This window comes from Dipodomys ordii, unplaced genomic scaffold (genome assembly GCF_000151885.1).
Source record: "Dipodomys ordii isolate 6190 unplaced genomic scaffold, Dord_2.0 Scaffold11, whole genome shotgun sequence".
In the NCBI taxonomy this organism is placed as follows: Eukaryota; Metazoa; Chordata; class Mammalia; order Rodentia; family Heteromyidae; genus Dipodomys; species Dipodomys ordii.
Window position 1 is genome coordinate 16,459,370 of NW_012267227.1, and position 19,825 is coordinate 16,479,194.

The 19,825-nt window shown below is 41.4% G+C and overlaps 2 protein-coding genes across 3 annotated transcripts in view; both read left to right on the top strand.

Moving 5' to 3' along the window:
- Tmem87a (transmembrane protein 87A) overlaps window positions 1–10,022 on the top strand; it is a 33,568-nt gene extending 23,546 nt beyond the window's left edge. Inside the window, exons 14-20 of one of the 2 annotated variants that reach the window (XM_013010163.1) lie at window positions 1,065–1,123; window positions 2,417–2,520; window positions 2,931–3,004; window positions 3,858–3,919; window positions 6,099–6,154; window positions 6,573–6,603; window positions 8,792–10,022. In XM_013010163.1, coding sequence (XP_012865617.1) covers window positions 1,065–1,123; window positions 2,417–2,520; window positions 2,931–3,004; window positions 3,858–3,919; window positions 6,099–6,154; window positions 6,573–6,603; window positions 8,792–8,833 — 428 coding nt within the window. In that variant the 3' untranslated portion in view covers window positions 8,834–10,022. The remainder of the gene's footprint in view (window positions 1–1,064; window positions 1,124–2,416; window positions 2,521–2,930; window positions 3,005–3,857; window positions 3,920–6,098; window positions 6,155–6,572; window positions 6,604–8,791) is intronic. The other variant, XM_013010162.1, reaches the window with a different exon arrangement.
- Window positions 10,023–12,546: 2,524 nt separating this feature from the next.
- Vps39 (vacuolar protein sorting 39 homolog (S. cerevisiae)) overlaps window positions 12,547–19,825 on the top strand; it is a 34,620-nt gene continuing 27,341 nt past the window's right edge. Inside the window, exons 1-2 of the mRNA XM_013010199.1 lie at window positions 12,547–12,759; window positions 18,769–18,899. Coding sequence (XP_012865653.1) covers window positions 12,687–12,759; window positions 18,769–18,899 — 204 coding nt within the window. The 5' untranslated portion in view covers window positions 12,547–12,686. The remainder of the gene's footprint in view (window positions 12,760–18,768; window positions 18,900–19,825) is intronic.

The following is a 19,825-nucleotide window of genomic DNA, read 5'->3' on the forward strand; positions in this document are numbered from 1 at the left end:
TCCCAAATTACATGTTCAAGTTGTTTAGCTGATTTCTTAGTTTAAATCTTCCTTGTGCCTTGAACCTCAATCTCTTTTTTTTTTTTTTTTGGGTCCAGTCATGGGGCCTGAACTCTGGACCTGGGTGCTGTCCCTCAGCTCTTCAGCTCAAGGCTAGCGCTCTACCACTTGAGCCACAGCATCACTTCCGGCTTTTTTCTTTTTGCTTATGTGGTGCTGAGGAATTGAACCCAGGGCCTTATGCATGCAAGGCAAGTGCTCTACCACTGAGCCACCTTCCCAGCCCTGAACCTCAATCTTCACATTACAAGAAATCTATGTGACATCACAGTGGATTAGTGAACAGCGCCCACTTTCACATCAGTGCTCAGTGTTGTAAAATGAAAAGAAATTACCATTTCACAAACCCTGATATATGCATAGATACATCCTTACTGATTGCCCTGCTACATGAAAAGGAAGAACCTCCTTGATTTCAATTTAAGTTTTTTGTTGTTCTTGTAAAAAAAAAAAATTATTTTTTTGGGGGGTCCGGTCACGGGCCCTGAACTCTGGGCTTGGGCGCTGTCCCTCAGCTCTTCAGCTCAAGGCTAGTGCTCTACCACTTGAGCCACTTCCGGCTATTTTTCTTTTTTGCTTATGTGGTGCTGAGGAATCGAACCCAGGGCCTCATGCATGCAAGGCAAGCGCTCTACCACTGAGCCACCTTCCCAGCCCTGCATTCATATTTTTCATCTAACCATACACTAAAAAAAGCGTTATATTGATAATGCTAGAAGAGGTATTTCCAGTAGCTTCTCTTCCATTTCTGGTTGAAGAGTTACTAATGTTGCCAGATAGTCAATAAGCATAAAAAGTATGGGTAAGAATATGTATTCTGAATCTTCGTTATAGCAGCAAATTTGTATTGAATATATATGGGAAAATTATTAATAGGAAGTGTTTGTGATATATGTCATCAAGGATGTATGTATGGAACTCCACTTAACCACGATCAGTGAGTGAATGTAACTGAGGATGTAAGCCGATTCATGTTCTGACCAAGATTTTTCTTTTCATACTAGCTTCTATTGTGTTTATCATCTGGACAACCATGAAGTTCAGGATAGTGACTTGCCAGTCAGTAAGTTATAAGAGCACACATTAATTAACAGTATACTATACTCATACACAAAGATGCTGGTTATAGTGGGAAGATGCATAAACTTCATGTAAGAAATTAAGGTTAGCCAGGTGCTGATGGCTGAGACCTGAGAATCTTTGTTCAAGATCAGCCCAGTCAGGAAAGTCCATGAGACTCCTGTCTCCAATTAAGTGGTAGAGTGCTAGCCTTGAGCAAAATTGCTCAGGGACAGAGCCCAAGGAGTTCAAGCCCAACAACTTACCAAAAACAAACAAGAAAATTAAGACTAGATCTCCACTCTGAGGATTTTAATACTGTCTTCAATGTTCTTTCCATCATGGTACACGATATGGTAGTTGGTTTCTTTTTTTTGGTCAGTCGTGGGGCTTGGGCCGGGGCTGTGTCCCTCAGCTCTTTAGTGCTATACCACTTGAGTCACAGTGCCACTTTTGGTTTTCTAGTGGTTTATTGGAGGTGAGAGTCTCACAGTCTTTCCTGCCCGGGCTGGCTTTGAACCGCGATCCTCAGATCTCAGCCTCCTGAGTAGCTAGGATCACAGGCGTGAGCCACCAGCGCCCGGCAGGTTCTTTTTTTTAACTGTATAAAATGCTTCCCAAAGATGGCCATGATTGTAATCCTAGCTACTCAGGAGGCAGGAAAGTCTGTTAAACTCTTTTTTTTTTTTTGTCGGTTGTGGAGCCTGAACTCTGGCCTAGACACTGTCCCTTGGCTCTTCAGCTCAAGGCTAGCACTCTACCACTAGAGTCATAGCTCCACTTTTGGCTTTTTCTGCTTATGTGGTGCTGAGGAATCGAAGCCAGGGCCTCATGCGTGCAGGGCAAGCACTCTACCACTGAGCCATCTTCCCAACCCCATCTGTTAAACTCATCTCCAATTAGCTACCAAAACAACTAGAAGTTGAACTATGGCTCAAGTGGTAAAGAGTCCTGTGCTAGCATTGAGCTAGAATGCTAGTGCCCAGGCACTGAGTTTAATCCCCAGTGCCAGCGCCAAAAGTATAAACAAATGAAAACAATAAAAAGCACCATTCCCTAGGGTCTCAGAGCTGTGTTGCAGCTCTGACAAGTACTGTTTTCCCTTGATGCTGATCTTTTAAAATAGCACTGCAAGGGGAAAAAAAACTGCACATTCCATCACTGGATGTACCCAGCACTTAGTACAGTGCCTAGCACACAGCAGGCTTTTAGAAAATGTAACAAGGGCATGTAAGTGAGTGATTCTTGCTTATGCTGAGAGATTTGTTTGTAAATGTTACTTCACCCTTTATTGTAGGACTGGCGAGAGCTATGGGTAGACGATGCCATCTGGCGGCTGCTGTTTTCCATGATCCTCTTTGTTATTATGGTTCTCTGGCGACCATCAGCAAACAACCAGAGGTTCTTATACTCTATTCTGTTAACCATTAAATGGCCATTTCATCCATTAAGGTTGAACGTTAGGGAACAGTTTTAAAACTGTGTCATATAGTTGAAGGAATACCCAGTTAAATTGGGATCCTAGCTTAAGTCTCCTGTTAACTTGATTTGTGTTTTTTCTTACCTGCTTTCTCTTTTACTTCTTTGGGCCTTAGAGTTCCTTTTTATTTAATGAATGGGGAATAAAATCAATTAACAATGAAGATCTTTGGAACTTCTGACATCATTAGGCACGTGAGGGCTTTCTGAAGGGAAAGAGTTAAACCCTAATTGGAGCTTGCAGTTTTAGTAATAATTCCCCTGAATTGAGATAGTGGAGCAATGTTTGTAGTTTTCTCACTTTTCCTTCTGTTTTGATTTTGTTTTGTCAGGTTTGCCTTCTCACCATTGTCAGAGGAAGAGGAGGAAGATGAACAGAAGGAACCCATGCTAAAAGAAAGCTTTGGTAGTGATAAAGTTCACCTTATCATTATTATTATTATTACTTTTGTCAGTTGTGGGGGTTGAACTCTGGGCCTGAGCGCTGTCCCTCAGCTCTTCAGCTCAAGGCTAGTGCTCTATCACTTGAGCTACAGCACCGCTTTCTGTTTCCTGGTGGTTTTATTGGAGATAAGAGTTTTGAGGACTTTCCTGCCCTGGCTGGCTTTAAACTGCGATCCTCAGATCTCAGCCTCCTGAGTAGCTAGGATTACAGGCGTGAGCCACCGGCACCCAGCTAAAGTTCACCTTTTACTTGTTTTTTAAGTTTTTTTTTTCACCTAAGTACATTATTTTTTTATTTTATAGATTATTGTTCCTTTGTATGTGGTAAAGTTAGGTTGAAGAGAAAATAGGATGAAGCTATAATAAATTGAGCAAGTAATTCCAAATTATTTGTTTGATTTTTTTTTTGCTAGAAATAAGGAGGAAATTTAGTTTGAAATTCCTGGTATATAAGATAGAAATGGCTAGGAATGTTGCTTAGTGGCAGAGTGCTTAGTGGTAGAGTGCTTGCCTAGCATTCATGAAGCCCTGGATTTGATTCCTCAGCACCACATAAACAGCAAAAGCTGGAAGTGATGCTGTGGCTTAGGTGGTAGAGTACTACCCTTAAGCAAAAAAAAGCTCAGGATCAGTGGCCAGGCCCTGAGTTCAAGCTCCAAGCCTGGCCAAAAAGAAAAGAGAAGAAAGTATCTAAGTATCTGTTGTATAATTTACACTAAGCTTAGAATACATCTCTTAAATCTATTTTTGCTATCATTGCTGATCTACTATAAAGTTAATTAGTTGGTTTCGTTCTTTTTTTTTTCCTTCTACAGAAGGAATGAAAATGAGAAGTACCAAACAAGAACCAAATGGAAATAGTAAAGTCAGCAAAGCAGTAAGTATGCCTTTTTAATCTTTGTCAAGCCATCAATATCTGGCCTATAGTCCTACCTACTCAAGCAGCTAATATCTGAGAATCAGTTCATACTCAAACCTGGTGGACAAATCCAAGAGACTTATATCTAACCAGCAAGAAGTTACAAGTAGAGGTATGTCTCAAGTTGTATAGTGACAGCTGTTAGTGAAAAAAGATGAGCAAGAGTATAGAGTATAAGGCTTGGAGTTGATGTCCTAGTACCAGCCTAAAAAAAGAAAAAGAAAAAAAAAAACGACTAAAAGCAAAAAGGCCTTGGCATGAAGGGCTGACTTAACTGGTAGAATGTCTACTTAGTACTATGAGTGAATGAACTCAAACTCTAGTTTTCCATAAAATAAAAAAGAAAAGCATGAACTAAATTAACTGTGTAGGAATATGCTACATCAAAGAAATGAAATACCTGAAAACTATAAAACACAGTTGAAAGAGATTGAAGAAAATGAAAATAAATGGAAAGACAAACTGTGTTCATGGATTGAAGGTGTCTATACTACCCGAAGCATCAGTGTAATTGCAACCAAAATTCTAATAACACAAGTGAGATGCCAGTGGCTCATGCCTGTAATCCTAGCTACTTAGTTAATTGAGATCTGAGTATTGCAGTTCAAAGCCAATCTGGGCAGGAAAATATGAAACTCTTATCTCCAAGTAACTATCAAAAAGTCTGAAATATGGCTTTGGCTGAAGTGGTGGAGCACTAGCTTTTAAGCTTTAAGCAAAAAAAGGTGGGGTGGAGGATTTAGAGGTGTACATAGTTGGTAAAGCACTAGCCAGTGAGTGAAAGCATCTGGTCTCAGACCACAAAAAGAGGCCAGGTATAGCACCCACACCCTGAGTTCAAGACCCAGGACCCACACACACAAAATTACAATAATATTTTTCCCAGAAATAAGCAACCTATAATTTATTAGGATCCAAACCCCAAATAGCCGAGGGTATTCACAATGACCTCAAAAAGTCAAAGCACTCTTCAGCAAAAGAACAATGAACCATCAATACTTACAGAATGATTATTACCATGAAGACAACAAAATACAAGTGTTACTAAGAATTTAGAGTAAACAGTAACTGGCAGGATTTTGATGAGAATGTAGATTAGTATTGCTGTTCTATAGATGGAGTGAAGGTTTTGGGGCCTCACGGTTGCCACCCTAGCACTCTACCACTGGGCCATTCCTCAATCTTTTTACTTGTACTAGCTTCCTCCTCTCCTTTCCCTCCTCCATGCCACCAGCCCAGCTATCAACTGAGGAAGGTTCTTGTGAATTTTTCTGCCTGTGCTGATTCTTAGCCTCACATGTACCTAGAATTACAGGTATAATATACCTGTACCTGGTAGAAGTTTCTCGAAACTTAAAAATAGAATTACAATATGATCTAGAAATCCTATCCATGGGCATAGATCCAAAAGATATCTGCATTCCTAGGTTCATTGCAACATTCACAATAGCAGAGATAATCAGTCACAAATGTCAATCAGTAGATGGCTGTATAAATAGAATGTATATTTACATGCCTGAGTATTATTTATTTTTAAAATAGAAAAAAAAGTATTAGCCGGGTGCTGGTGGCTCATGCCTGTAATCCTAGCTACTTAGGAGGCTGAGATCTGAGGATTGTGGTTCAAAGACAGCCCCAACAGGAAAGTCCGAGAGACTCTTATCTCAATCAAGTATCAGAAAACCAGAAGTAGTGTTGTGGCTCAAATGGTAGAGTGCTCACCTTAAGCTGAAGAGCTGAGGGACAGTGACCAGGCCCCACGACTGACAAAAACAAGAAAAAAAAGTCTTTCTCAATAACATTGATGTACCTGGAATATATTATGTTTGTTTATTGAAGAAGGCCAGGCAAAGAAAAGTAACAGCCTGATCTCTCTTATATAAGGAAATTCAAAACTGAATTTACACAAGGAGAGGGTAGTATGGTGGTTACTAAGTTAGGTGGAAGCATTGTGAAGATGTTTTTCAGAATGCTTTAAGATTATTCTTTTAATGATTAAACTTTTTTTTCTGCAGTCCATTTGTTATTTAAGTATGCTAGTTTGAGTTACAAGACACTACGGGGATCTCAAGACCATTAGATACTGTGGAACATTTTATGGTACATTTTAGTAACAATTGTATTTATATCTTCCCAGCAGGAGGATGATTTGAAGTGGGTAGAAGAGAATGTTCCTTCTTCTGTAACTGATGTGTAAGTGTTTGGATCATTACTACAAATATCATAGTTATTACAACTTTGTTACTATTTTGGCTGAATGAGCTGAAAACATACTAGTGAGTATAAGATGTCAAAGAATGATTAAAAGATTAGGAATAACATACAAACAAAAATAATTGCTGGTCACTCAGATGACATTTCTGCTTAGGAAGATTTAGCTTTCCAAAATTTTGAATTTCTTTCCATAGCTGCAATATTAATAAAACTTTGATCCTGTCACATCTGTACAATTTCAGTTGATTCTTGTTCATTTGTTTTTTTCTCCTTCAAAAAGAGTTGTTGATTAAATCATAGATTAGTTAAAAGTTTCAGATTGCATTCACTGTTCTACTTAGTGAACCACCTATGGCTTTATTTTACATTATTCACTGTAGTATTTCTCTCTCTGCAGAGCACTTCCAGCCCTTCTGGATTCAGATGAGGTTAGTAGTCCAGCTATGTGCAGAACCCCTGTGTGTCTAGTCTCTTAGTAGTAAGCTGTGAGTTACCTATTCAGGAAGGTTGTATTTATTTGGTTTAGTAATGTATGTAGGAATTATAATTGGTATGTTTGAAAAGAACAAGAATGGAAACACTTAAGATTTCAACATTCAAAAAGGTTTTCTTTGTTTATTGTTTTTGTTTTTCACTTTTCCAAAGTGATAGGGTCAGATGTAGGACTTAAAAAAATGTATAAAAATAAAAAGTTAAAATTGAGCCACAAAGCTTGGGCCTTGGCTGCTCACATAAGAACACCTTGATATACTTATCTGGGGACACCTGGTATCTCTTAAAAAAACAAAAAAACCCCAAAAACTGTCAGGTGCCGGTGGTTCACGCCTATCATCCTTGCTACTCAGTAGGTTGAGATCTGGGGATCGTAGTTCCGATGCCAGCTTGGCTAGAAAAAGTTCTTGACTTATTTCCAATAAAATACCCAAAAAGCTGGAAGTGTAGAGCACTGTCCTTGAGCAAAAGAAGCTCAAGGACAGTATGTAGGCCCTGAGTTCAAACTCCAGGACCTGCACCCAAAAAAAAAAATAGTATTTTGCTTTCTATTGTAGTTTTTTTGTCTTTAAGAAATTCAAGTTTTTGCCGGGCGCTGGTGGCTCACGCCTGTAATCCTAGCTACTCAGGAGGCTGAGATCTGAGGATCGCGGTTCAAAGCCAGCCCAGGCAGGAAAGACCGTGAGACTCCTATCTCCAATAAACAACCAGAAAACCGGAAGTGGCTCTGTAGCTCAAGTGGTAGAGCGCTTGCCTTGAGCTGAAGAGCTGAGGGACAGCGCCCAGGCCCAGAGTTCAAGCCCCACGACCGACCAAAAAAAAAAAAAAGCACATTAAGCCGGATTGGTGGCTCATGCCTGTAATTCTAGCTTACTCAGGAGGCTGAGATCTGAGATTGCAGTTCAAAGCCAGCCCTTTAAAGCCAGCCTGAGCAGGAAAGTCTGTGAGACCTTTTTTTTTGGTGGGTCATGGAGCTTGAACTCTGGGCCTGGGCATTGTCCCTCGGCAATTCAGCTCAAGGCTAGTGCTCTTATCACTTGAGCCACAGTGTCACTTTCAGCTTTTTCTATTTATGTGGTGCTGAGGAATCGAACCCAGGGCCTCATGCATGCAAGGCAAGCGCTCTACCACTGAGCCACCTTCCCAGCCCCAAGATTCTTCAGTTAACCACCAGAAAACCAGAAGTGGCACTGTGGCTCAAGAGGTAGAATGTAGCCTTGAGCTGAAGAGCTGAGGGACAGAGCCCAGGCCTAGAGTTCAAGCCCCACAATCGACAAACAAAACACATAAAATCTACCCTCCTGCCATTCTTATATGCAGTGTTAACTGGGTACACAACACTGCACAACAGGTTTCTAAGACTTCATCAGATATAATTTCATGAATTTATACTTCCTTGTAAAGATATCTCAGTTTGTTTACAAAACCCTCTACTATTCAATTTTATAGTATCTTGTGGTAATGCTGAATGTTGTGGCTAAATTTCTGTCTAAATTCTGTGTCTTCAACTTACATTCCTGAATTAAAAGTTGTGTAGATTCTTCATAAAGCTTAATTATATTTTTTTATCATTTTAATTGACTAAAATATACTTGTCATTCTGAGTTATAGTTTGCTATTTATTCAAAGGACCGAAACTTTTTTTTTTTTTTCTCTTGGGTTGGATCCTGGGGCTTGAACTCAGGGCCTAGACTCTTTTGTTCTTTTCTCTCTCTCTCTCTCTCTCTCTCTCTCTCTCTCTCTCTCTCTCTCTCTTTTGCTCAAGGCTAAGCATTGTACCTGGAACCACCACTTCCAGTTTGCTGGTAGTTAGAGATAAGATTCTCATAGACTTTCCTGCCCTGGCTGGCTTTGAACCAAGATCCTCAGATCTTAGCCTCCTGAGTTGGTAGGATTACAGTGAGCCACCAGCATCTAGACCTTTTGATTTTTTTTGACCTTGGATGAAACCTACATGTTTATATGCTTTGAAATCTTCATATATAGAAGTCATTGCTGTAAACATTTAATTAACAAACAAGTACTTCTGCAAAATGTATGTTTGGGTAGTTGACCTTGAAGATATTTGAACTATAGACCATATTATCTCAATGTACTTAGAATAATCCTTTGTTTACTCCCTAGGAACGAATGATCACACACTTTGAAAGGTCTAAAATGGAGTAAAAGATAAGAAACTTTGCAGTTGAAGTTGGCTAGTGTCAGGGAAGAGATCAGCATCTGTGTCAGTCTTCTCCATCCATGGATTAAAGCAGGCAATGTCATCCTGATCTGTTCCTTGATCTTTGTGCTCGGGAGCTGGCAAGAGGTGTCAGAACAAGGAGAACATCTTACTGGAAACACATTCATAGGATGAGAAAATCTACACGTTTCGTATTTACAACATTGATACTCTTTCTCTCCCACACCCAGAAACGGATATGTATGCAACTTATGTGTTTGTTGTTCCTGAACTCTCTATTTCAGTTGTTTAATTTGTCAAACTAAAAAGGTTAACATCGTCTAAAGGACTGTATCATCAGCACCATAATATGTAATTTTCAGGAGCAACTGCCTGCAGTTTTTATTTATTTCAGGAGTTGCATAGGTGATGGAGGAACTTGTTACTTACCTTTCAGTTTTCTGGGAAGTCATGGCAACATCTTGAAGAGGCAATTTTGACTAAAACATGGCCCTTCTGAGTTAAGCAGTCATGCTACTGTCTGTGACCAAAAGGAAAAAAAGAGAGAAACAGTTAAATGTGGTTCAGATTGTTAAAAAAAAAAAAAGCAAAATCAAGTGCAATTTTATTTACAATGGTGTATATTAAAGATTTTTCTATTTCAGATGTACTTTAAAGAAAAATGTTAGCTCTTTTGACATCTGCTATTGTGACACATCCCATTGCTGGCAATGTGGTGCACACTCCAAAACCTTGAACTACTGTTTTGTAAGCCCCTAAGGGGGGTTTTGTGGAGTCCTAGGCAATGTTTGGTTTGCCTTCATGCCATTCTCTGGGAGTTGCACTAGATACTAAGAAGCACTCCATCTCAGTGCTAGGATTGAGCACCTGCTCGAGGGACTGTGAGGCTTTGGAAGCGGGTGCTCGTGGAATGGAAACAGATCCTGCTGGCTTTTCAGTTCTTGCATGAAGTAGTGTGGAGGCCCTGGACTGCTGCTTGTTTTTTTTTAGGGTTGATTGTTCTAGTATCTGGTGTTGGTTTAGAAACTGTTTGTAAGGGACATCACAAGGTGATGGTATTCACTTGAAGCACTCTATTTCTGTTTTAATGGTTTTATCCAATTTTGCCTTCCTGAGATTTTTGTTCTACATAAAAAGCCCATTCCCCCTTTTAATATAAAAATTTAACAAAATATATTTTTCTCATTTATTTCAGACTTTCCCTAAGTACCCTTCTTTCTCCTTTTTTCTACAAAACAAACTTTCTTTCCATGGCTTTTATTACAGGTTTTGTTATGTTCGGTTGAAATCAACATCCACAATGACCATAATTTCCACTAACATGACAGTGAATGTGTTAACATTTTGGGTAGTATATCTCTACAGCCTGTGCTGTGGTCAGTAGACAGTATTCCTAAGGGACAGCAACATGAAGAACCAAGCGTATTCTCAATCTTAAACTTTAGCCAGAGGCTAGTGGCGTTGTCATGTGCTGCAGTTGTCCTTTAAAACTTAGCAGATGGATTAATAGTTTCTTTCATTGCAATAGGATAATTGGTCAGATTATTTTTTTCTAGTTTAAATGGGTCTTATGTCATCCACTATGGTAGTATTTATTCTTAAAAGAATTTTTGTTATTATAAAGGTAATATACCAGGAGGTATATAGTTATAGTTACATAAGTCAAGAGTACATTTCTTTTTGGACAATGCCACTCCTTCCCTAGTTCTCTCTCAATTTTTCCCTCCCATCCCAGTGGTCATATTTGTCAGTCATGGGGCTTGAACTCAGGGCCTGGCTTAAGGCTCCCAGTCTACCACTTGTCCCACAGTTCCTGGTGGTTAATTGAAGATAAAAGTCTCAAGGTCTTTTCTCTCTAAGATGGTCAGATATTTTTAATTTTTAATGCATTTTGGTATTGACTTGAGACTAAGGATAGTATACATTTTGTAACTTGGGGTCAGATAATTCTATTTATGGCTTCCTGTGTTACTGAGTAGATATAGTGTGCCTTTAGAAAAGTTCACAAGGAATATATAGTTTCACATCCTATTTCCTTAGTTTATATTCTTGGTCTCAGAATCTGGAACTAAAAAGGTATTTGACTTTTTTCTATCACAGCAACTAGTAAGTCTAAAATTTCAGGAAGGGACACATACCTCTCTTACTAAGAAACTGATAATTGGGAAAGTGGTGCTGTGGCTCAAGTGGTAGAGTGCTTGCCTTGAGCTGAAGAGCTGAGGGACAGTCCAAGACCAGAGTTCAAGCCCAAAAACAAACACCAAAACTCATAATTGGCCTGGGAAGGTGGCTCAGTGGTAGAGTGCTTGCCTTGCATGCACCACATAAACAAAAGGCTGGAAGTGGTGCTGTGGCTCAAGTTGCAGAGTTCTAGCCTTGAGCAAAAGAACTCAGGCACAGTGCCCAGGTCCTGAGTTCAAGCCCCACAACCAACAAGAACAAAAAAAGAAACTGATAATATATAAAGTATCCTAGGCTAGTTGTTTTTAACGTTACATCATAGATTCACTTTCTTAAAGTTATGCTTTAGACCCATCTGCTTAAGTTTATGACATTCTTGGTGCTTTATTAGATCATTCTTGGACCTCAAATTCCGTTTTCTAATCTCCACGGGGGATACTAAGGCAACCAGATAGGATCCATATGAAGAATGATGTCTTTTGCTTCTTAAGAAGAATGTTAGGATGGGGAATCTTGGGACAGTTGAGTTGGTAAAAGTATGATCATCAGCTTTAAAAAGCTTTATTTTTTCTGACTCTCAAAAGTTAGTGAATTAACGCTTGCTGCCAAAACCTTTGCTACTCAAAATGTGGTTCAGGGATCAGTAGCAGTGGTAGTTCCTGGGAGCCTGTTAGAAGGCTCATTTGAGAGTCTCATGCTGTCCCTACTGAATCAAAATCACACAGTATGTCCAAGTGCTTTGTGTGCACTAAACGGAAGAACCCATTGGCCTAATAACCATACTGGATCACTGGAAGTAATTTTGCCAACCAGTGGTCGTTTGGCATAGACATTTTTTGGCAACATGTCTGATCTTAGGGTGCTTTGGTGTCTATCTGGTGGATAGAAGCTAGGAATACTGCCAAAACATCACAGTGTATAGAACAGCTCTTCCTACCACATACACTCAAGGAATTATCTTGTCCTAAATACAACTCCCCTCATCAAATGTCTAGGGCTTCTGTCGAACCTTAGTCTCATTAGGTGATTCCCAAGCTTTTAAGTGCACATCCCTCCCCCCACCCCCTCTAAGTGTCTTATTAAAAGAGATGGCTGTTCCCTCTAGAATGGTTCAGTCAAGCTGGAATAAAGCCTGAGACTCCCATTTCTACCAAGGTGATACTGATGCTTCTGGCCTAGAGACCACACACAACCTCCCGTCTGCAACAGCTTTAAAAATATGAACTCTAGGGAAGGTGGCTCAGTGGTAGAGCGCTTGCCTTGCATGCCTGAGGCCCTGGGTTCAATTCCTCATCAGCAGAAAGCGTAGAGCGCTCGCCTTGAGCTGAAGAGCTGAGGGACAGCGCCCAGACCTGGAGCCACGGCTGACTCTCCAAGGTGTGATAGTAATAGACGACTTTTCATTGACAGCTTCAAGTACGCCAGAGCGGAAGGGGCGGGGCCTCGGCGGCGGAAGGCGCACCTCGGCAGCGGAAGGGGCGGGGTTAAGTCAGCAGGAAGTCCGACGCTGGCGATGGCTGAGTTGCCGGAGGTACTGTAGCCGGGGTCCCGGGCCAGGTCCCGGTCTATCTTTTTCTCCTCCGGCCTGGTTCTGCCCGCCAGCCTCGTCCGGACTACTTCAGCCGGGACGGCAGCAGCGACTCTCTCCTGGCCACCATGCACGACGCTTTCGAACCGGTGCCGATCCTGGAAAAGCTGCCTCTGCAGATCGACTGTCTGGCTGCCTGGGGTGAGCCGCGGGGGCCGCGGGCCGCGGCCGGGTCAGCCCGGAAGCACCGGGCTGTGGGGCCGAGTCTGGGACGCTCGTGGGGGCTGCCTGCGCCGGTCTCGGAAGACGCAGAACCGGAGGGACGTTACACCCCCTCTCGTGAGCTGTTTATTGGAGGTTAAGCTTGGCTTATTGATGGTCTTTAGCTTTGCCCATTTCGAGTCTCACAGAGTTTTCAGTGTAGAGAGGCAAAGCAGTGGGACGTTGGGAGTCGGCCAGGGGACTTGGGCTTGTTAAGATGCTTGTGTTGTTTTCTAGGTGAAAGATAGATTATCTATTGGCATTGAACAAGGTAAAACCTGTCCCTGTAAGTGTACACTTGTAGTTGACTTTTTTTTTTTTTGCTATGGGTAGCTCATAGACTCTTAAAGTTTTTCATTGTTATTGTAAAGGTGATGTACAGAGGACTTACAGTTACATAAGTTAGGTAATGAGTACATTTCTTTTTGGAGAATGCCCCCTCTTTCCTAATTCTCGGTTCTTTTTTACAAAAAAAATAATAATTGTACAAAGAGGTTTCAGATTTCATAAATCAGGTTCAAAGTACAATGTATCTCGATCAGTGTCAGGCCTGAAAAGATAAGGGGCTCTCCCAAAATTGACAGCCTCCTAGTTACTTAGGAGGCTGAGATCTGAGGATTGCAGTTTGAAGCCAGCCCAGGCTGGAAAGTATGTGAGACTTACCTGCAATAAACTCAGGAAAAGTCGGAAGTAGTGCTGTGTCTCAGATAGCAGAGTGCTAGACTTGAGCACAAAGAGGCTCAGGGATAGTGTCCAGGCCATGTGTTCTATCCCCAGTACTGAAAAAAAAAAAGTGTGTGTAGGGAGTGAGATAAGGTAGATTTGTCTTAACCAGCAACTCAAAGAATAGCAAAAGTACTTTTTCCAGAAAGTGACGCTGTGGCTCAAGTGGTAGAGCACTAGCCTTGAGCTAAAGATCTGAGGGACAGCACCCAGGCCCAGAATTCAAGCCCCACTACTGACCAAAAAAAAAAAAAAAATCCTTTTTCCAGAACAGAATGTGATACTGAAAAGTCTATCCAGACACATTCTCTCTCCTTTTCTTTTTTTTCCCCCCTTGTTAGTTATGGGGCTTGAACTCAGGCTTGGGTGCTTATATCCCTGAGCTCTTGCTTTACACTAGAGCTCTACCACGTTGAGCCACAGTTCCACTTCCGGTTTTTGAGTCATTAATTGGAGATAAGAGTCTCAGGAAGACTCTTCTGCCAGGGCTAGCTTCCACCTAAGATGCTCAGATCTCAGCCTCTTGAGTAGCCAGGATTATAGGAGTGAGTGACCTGTGCTCAGCTTATATTCTAACTCTTAATCTAACAGAGTGATTAATTGCCTTATATCCAAAGTATCCAAGTTACCCAGCTGTACATAGAAGAGCATCATAACAGATTGTCAGGAAACCTAATGCACAAAACTTATAATCCTTTTTGGGATTGACTAATGCAGGCAGGCATCTTCTGTGTTCTGGAAATCAGTTTAAAACGTTGGCTCTCAACTACAGTCATTTTGAACTTACCCATGAGTGGTTGTTTCTGATCAGAGTCCCTAAGAGCCAAGTAGAAGTCATTCAGTCTTTCCTGTTAATGTCCATAAATGAAGGGCCTTTAAAAAGGTAGCTTAAACCCTTAATCAGATTCTACACTGAACAGGATATCCAGAAGGAATGCCATGGGATACTGGTGGTGACTGGCATCCTGTTCACTATCAATTAACACTGCCACACAGTCATCCTTGCAGAATTTTTAATGGCCCCGTCAGCTGGCTCCCTTCGCTTTAATGTGTGCCTCACCTCCTTTAGCACCAGCCTCTCTAAAATTATGTCTCTCCAATAAAGCGGTCCCAGCCCTTTAGAGATGAGAATCTTCTTCCAGACATCTCAAGAAAGCCTCTATATCCTGGAGGAAAATGCTCTTGGAAGAAATTAACACAATTGAAAATCTGAGGTAATGCATGGAGAAATTGCTTTGTTTCTTCATCAAATATGTATTAGGTACCTAGAGGCATTCTCCCTGCTAGGGACAGAATGAATATAAAAGCCTATTCCTAGAGCACACCCAAAAATGTGGGAAACAAAAATGTGAACAGATTGTGATACAAGATGAATGGTACTAGAGACATATCTGCCTAATTACTGAAGCCTGTAGGAGGTGTAGCCACCTTAGCCTTAGGCATATGCCTCTGAAAAGGATGGACACTGCTTATCACAGCTTGTCAGACTACCAACTCTTTGCTGGGTGTTGGTGGCTTATGCCCATAATCCTAGCTACTCAGGGAGCTGAGAACTGATGATCCCTGTTTGAAATCAGCCTGAGCAGAAAAGTCCACAAAACTCTTATTGCCAGTTATCTAGCAAAAAGTCAGAAGAGGAGATGTGACTCAGGTGGTAGAGTGCCAGTCTTGAGGGGAAAACAAACAAATAGCTAGAGTTCAAGGCCCCAAGTTCAAGCTCTAGTACTGGGGGAAAAAATACTGACTCCAATCCTTCATAAGAGTCTCTTTAACACCATTTTGTCTGGGTAGAAAATTCTTTTACCTTTGCTTTTCATGAACATAGTTTTGTGTTGTGACTAGTTTTGTCCTGTTTTGATTACTCACCAAATGGGAAAACTGACTTTTGTCTCACTGAGGTAGTTATTGGGCTATACTTCCTTTTGAATCAAAATGAGTTCATATTCGGACTTCAGCAAGTAGTTATTTCTTGATGTAGAAAGTTTATCCCAGAACTCGTGTAGGTCAGATCATGCAGGAACAGAGAAATGGGAGTATAGAAAAGTACTGATTTCTCCCTAAACCCCAGAATCCTGTAATTGAGTATTTTCATTTGGATGTCTAGTAAACATGGACCAAACTGTTCCTAATTTTTTCTCCAAAAAACTTGGGAATTTTCTCCAAAAATTGACTGGCTGAAGTCAGGATATGACTGTACTTCTGTAATACCTTCTTTAGAGAAGTTATATGAACTGAATTCTGTTTTCCATGTTCTACTTCGGCAAAAATCTCCAGCAATGTGTTATTGCTAATGTAGTAGGATTTTTTTTAACATATATTATTGAGAGCATCAGTCTTTCTTTCTGTTGTCCTGCCTTTTAAAAAATATAGAAGAAAGCAGAATTACTTTTTTCCTCATTGACTAAGGCCATCTACCTGGAGAAATATTCCCAATATGAAACCTGGTCTGTTTTTGTAAATATAATTACTGCCTTTCAGACAATCTCTTTCGCACACCCATCCTTGGATGTCGATACCTTAGCAAGTGTATCACAATGTGTAATTAGAATCCCAGCTCTGCCATCTACTACTACTTGTGTATGGACAAGCTGTGTATCTCTTAGCCCTCCACTTCTTTTTCTGTAAATAAGACTTAAAAAACAAACAAAATGATGTACTTCAAGGATAGTTGAGTGTTAGTTATTGAAATAACATAAATTATGGAGTTAGCATTTTCTGGAACATCACCAATGCTTATTAAAGGTTGATTGTACAACTAGCCATGAGAATTATGAGTCAAGCCGGGCACCGGTGGCTCATGCCTATAATCCTAGCTACTCAGGAGGCTGAGATCTGAGGATCATGGTTCAAAGACAGCCATGGCAGGAACATCCATGAAACCTTGCCTCCAATTAACCACCAGAAAACCAGAAGTGGCACTGTGGCTCCAGTGGTAGAGTGCTCACCTCGAGCTAAAGAGCTGAGGGACAGTCAGTGCCCAGTCCAGAGTTCAAGCCCCACGACTGACCAAAATAATAATAATAATAATTAGGAGTCAAGTATGGCTTTCAGCTAAGCCATCACTAGCACTGCTAGATATTAGTGCTTCTAGGTTCCTCCATGGCTGCATAGCTCAAAGGCTGAGGCTGGCTGAAGTCAGAATATAAATCACTGGGTAGGCTTTTCTAGGAAGACTTAAACTGACAAGGCATTTGAATGAGGAGACTGAAATAAGACCTTGCCCTTTGAAGAAAGAACACTGTCATTCCTATAGCTAAGACTCCTGGTCAAAAGAAAACAGAAACTTGTGACAACGATCCAGTGAGTCTGGCTCCAGAACTCCCTTTCTCTTCTGGACATAGTTTACAGTTGATTTCACAAACAGAAGATGCAGATTCAGTCCAGGACCTACCCTTTGATCTCAAGCCACTAATGCTGTGGGTTCTTTTGACCACTTCTGAAGTCTAAAAATCACCACCGTGAGAGACATGTCTGATGCCACCAATGGGTGAGTAGTTTGTGCTGCCTCAGATGGGGTGCCAAGTTGACACCCCCTTCTCTGGATATATAAGACAGGGATCCTAGTGGGAAAAGGTGAAAGGAGGACAAAGATGCCAGGCTAGCTGGTGATCATGTGGGGCTTCAGGCTCTGCATAGTTTGGATTTCCAGAGGTGAAACGGGGCAGCTGCAGTTCTCAGCCCTGGGACCCGGCTGGTTTTCTCGATCTGGCAATGTAGGCTCTCAGCAGAGGCCATCTGTCCCCAGTCTCTGGGTCACATGTACTGAAGAACAGGATGGCAAATTTACCTCAGCAAGGAGGATAATGAGCAACAGAACGTCTTGATAGAGCCCTTGCAGCCCAGAAAGGCAACCACCACCATCATGGAGCCCATAGTGCTCAGTACATTTCCCCCCTGAGGAAGGAGAGGCTGCGGAAGAGCACTCTAAAGCTATGGAATTAAGAGCAGATCCCAAAGCTCAAGGCAGCATCCACGGAAGCAAAAGGCAAGAAAAGCAGAATGCTGCTGCTGCAGTTTCAGGCTAGTGCCTGTACTGGGGGGACTCTTATCCTTTTGTGGGCTGTCCTTTGGTTCTTTCAGGGGAATTCAGTGATTATCTCTGACGTGGCCAGTGACGGAGCTGCTAACACAAATGTCAGGAGCTATTTGTGTAAAAGAAATGAAGGTAGAAAAAAAAAGACCAGCAAAAAGTCCTTACATCTTTTTGGTCAGTTTGATTTTGAAACAGTGAAGCCCAGGATCCTCTCAATATCTCTCACATAGTAATTAGTCAGTAAATATTCTTGATTCATTCTCAGACATTTCTTTCCTTTCCTTCCTCCCCTTCTTCCATCCCTCGCTCCTCACCTTTCTTTGAAGTGCTGCAGGGCTTCATGCATGCTAGACACTACCACAAAGCCACAATCACAGCCTAATTAGACATTTCTTTTTTTTTCCCCTTCTTTTTTCAGTGCATATTAGTTGTATAAAGGAATTTCACACAAGCATGTATTATACTTTTTTGGGGGGGTCTGGTTGTGGGGCCTGAACTCTAGGCCCGGGCGCTGTCCCTCAGCTCTTCAGCTCAAGGCTAGAGCTCTACCACTTGAGCCACAGCACCATTTCCGGCTTTTTTCTTTTTTTTTTTTTGTCGGTCATGGGGCTTGAACTCTGGGCCTGGGCGCTGTCCCTCAGCTCTTCAGCTCAAGGCGAGCGCTCTACCACTTGAGCTACAGCGCCACTTCCGGTTTTCTAGTGGTTTATTGGAGATAGGAGTCTCACGGTCTTTCCTACCCAGGCTGGCTTTGAACCGCGATCCTCAGATCTCAGCCTCCTGAGTAGCTAGGATTACAGGCGTGAGCCACCGGTGCCCGGCCCCGGCTTTTTTCTTTTTGCTTATGTGGTGCTGAGGAATCGAACCCAGAGCCTCAGGCATGCAAGGTGAGCGCTCTACCACTGAGCCACCTTCCCAGTCCATGTATTATACTTTAATTGAATTAATTAAACCCTTCAGTAGTTCTCTTATTACCTGTTCCTTTTCTGCCTTTTATTTTTTGTTAACATCTTTCCTACAGAGACAGTGTATTTCCATGTTGTTCATCTCATATACCTTTGGTTTGCATAACATTTGCTACTAGGAGCAACTCATTTGCTTGATTCCTTGATTACTACAAAGACATTTACCAGCTAAAGAAATAAGGTTTTACTAAAGGTAATTGACTTTTTTCTGGGCTCTTTGTTTTGCAGAGGAATGGCTTCTCGTTGGAACCAAACAAGGACATCTTCTTCTCTATAGGATTCGGAAGGATATTGGTAAGTGGCAAGTTCCTAGGACTGAAGGAGATGGCTTAATGTGCATGCAAAAAGAGAAAAGAAAAGTTTTGATTTGACTGACAGGCAGCTTGAAATCAGTGGTTCATGATACATTGAAGTAAGAGAGCACAGTGGGAAAATGGGGAGGAGCACGTGGGAATCCTCAGGGTTGTTCTGTTTTGTTTTCCAAACTGCATCCCAGTACTCCTCTCCTCCTCACTTCCCATAGTAAGAAATATCACTGATGAAAATGAGACTCCCGGATGAATGTTGTGCCATGAGAAGGGGAAATGGGGAACTGAGAAAATAGATCTTATGAGTGGGAGACTGGAAAGAGAAGATGTGGGTTTGGGTACAGTTTTACTTCTCTCCAGCCTTGAGACTGTGTGCAGGTCCTTTCCAATGTCAGCTTTCTCTTCTCTAAACTCTGTCTCACAAGTTGGTGGGGCTATCTACCATAATGGGCTTACAAGGACTTTGAATGCTAAAGCTCTAATCAATAATAAATGAAGTATTTTGAAACTTATCCTGCTAAAGAGTATCCTTTTTTTCCTTTCCCTGTGATTAGTAAGTTGTGGTGCTTGAATTCAGGGCTTGGGCACTGTCCCTGAGCTCTCTTGTTCAAGGCTAGTGCTCTACCACTTTGAGCCACAGCTTTATTTCTGTTTATTTGGTAGTTAACTGGAGATAAGAGTTTCACCAAATTTCCTGCCCGGGCTGGTTTTAAACCTCAGTCCTCAGATCTCAGCTTCTTGAGTAGTATCTATCCTTTACTATGGAAAAAACACTTTATTCCCCTTTCCTAATTTTATTCTTATGCTGTCTTTATGGAAAATTGATGTTTGGATGCTGTGTCCTAAAGCAAACTATTGAAGCCAACTGTCATTATCCAACCACATTAGGCCCACAAAAAGCAGTTGCATAGCTTTCAGCCCAATGAATATTTCCATCCCACATCTGACACCTTAACAACTCCAGGTAATTTCAGTTG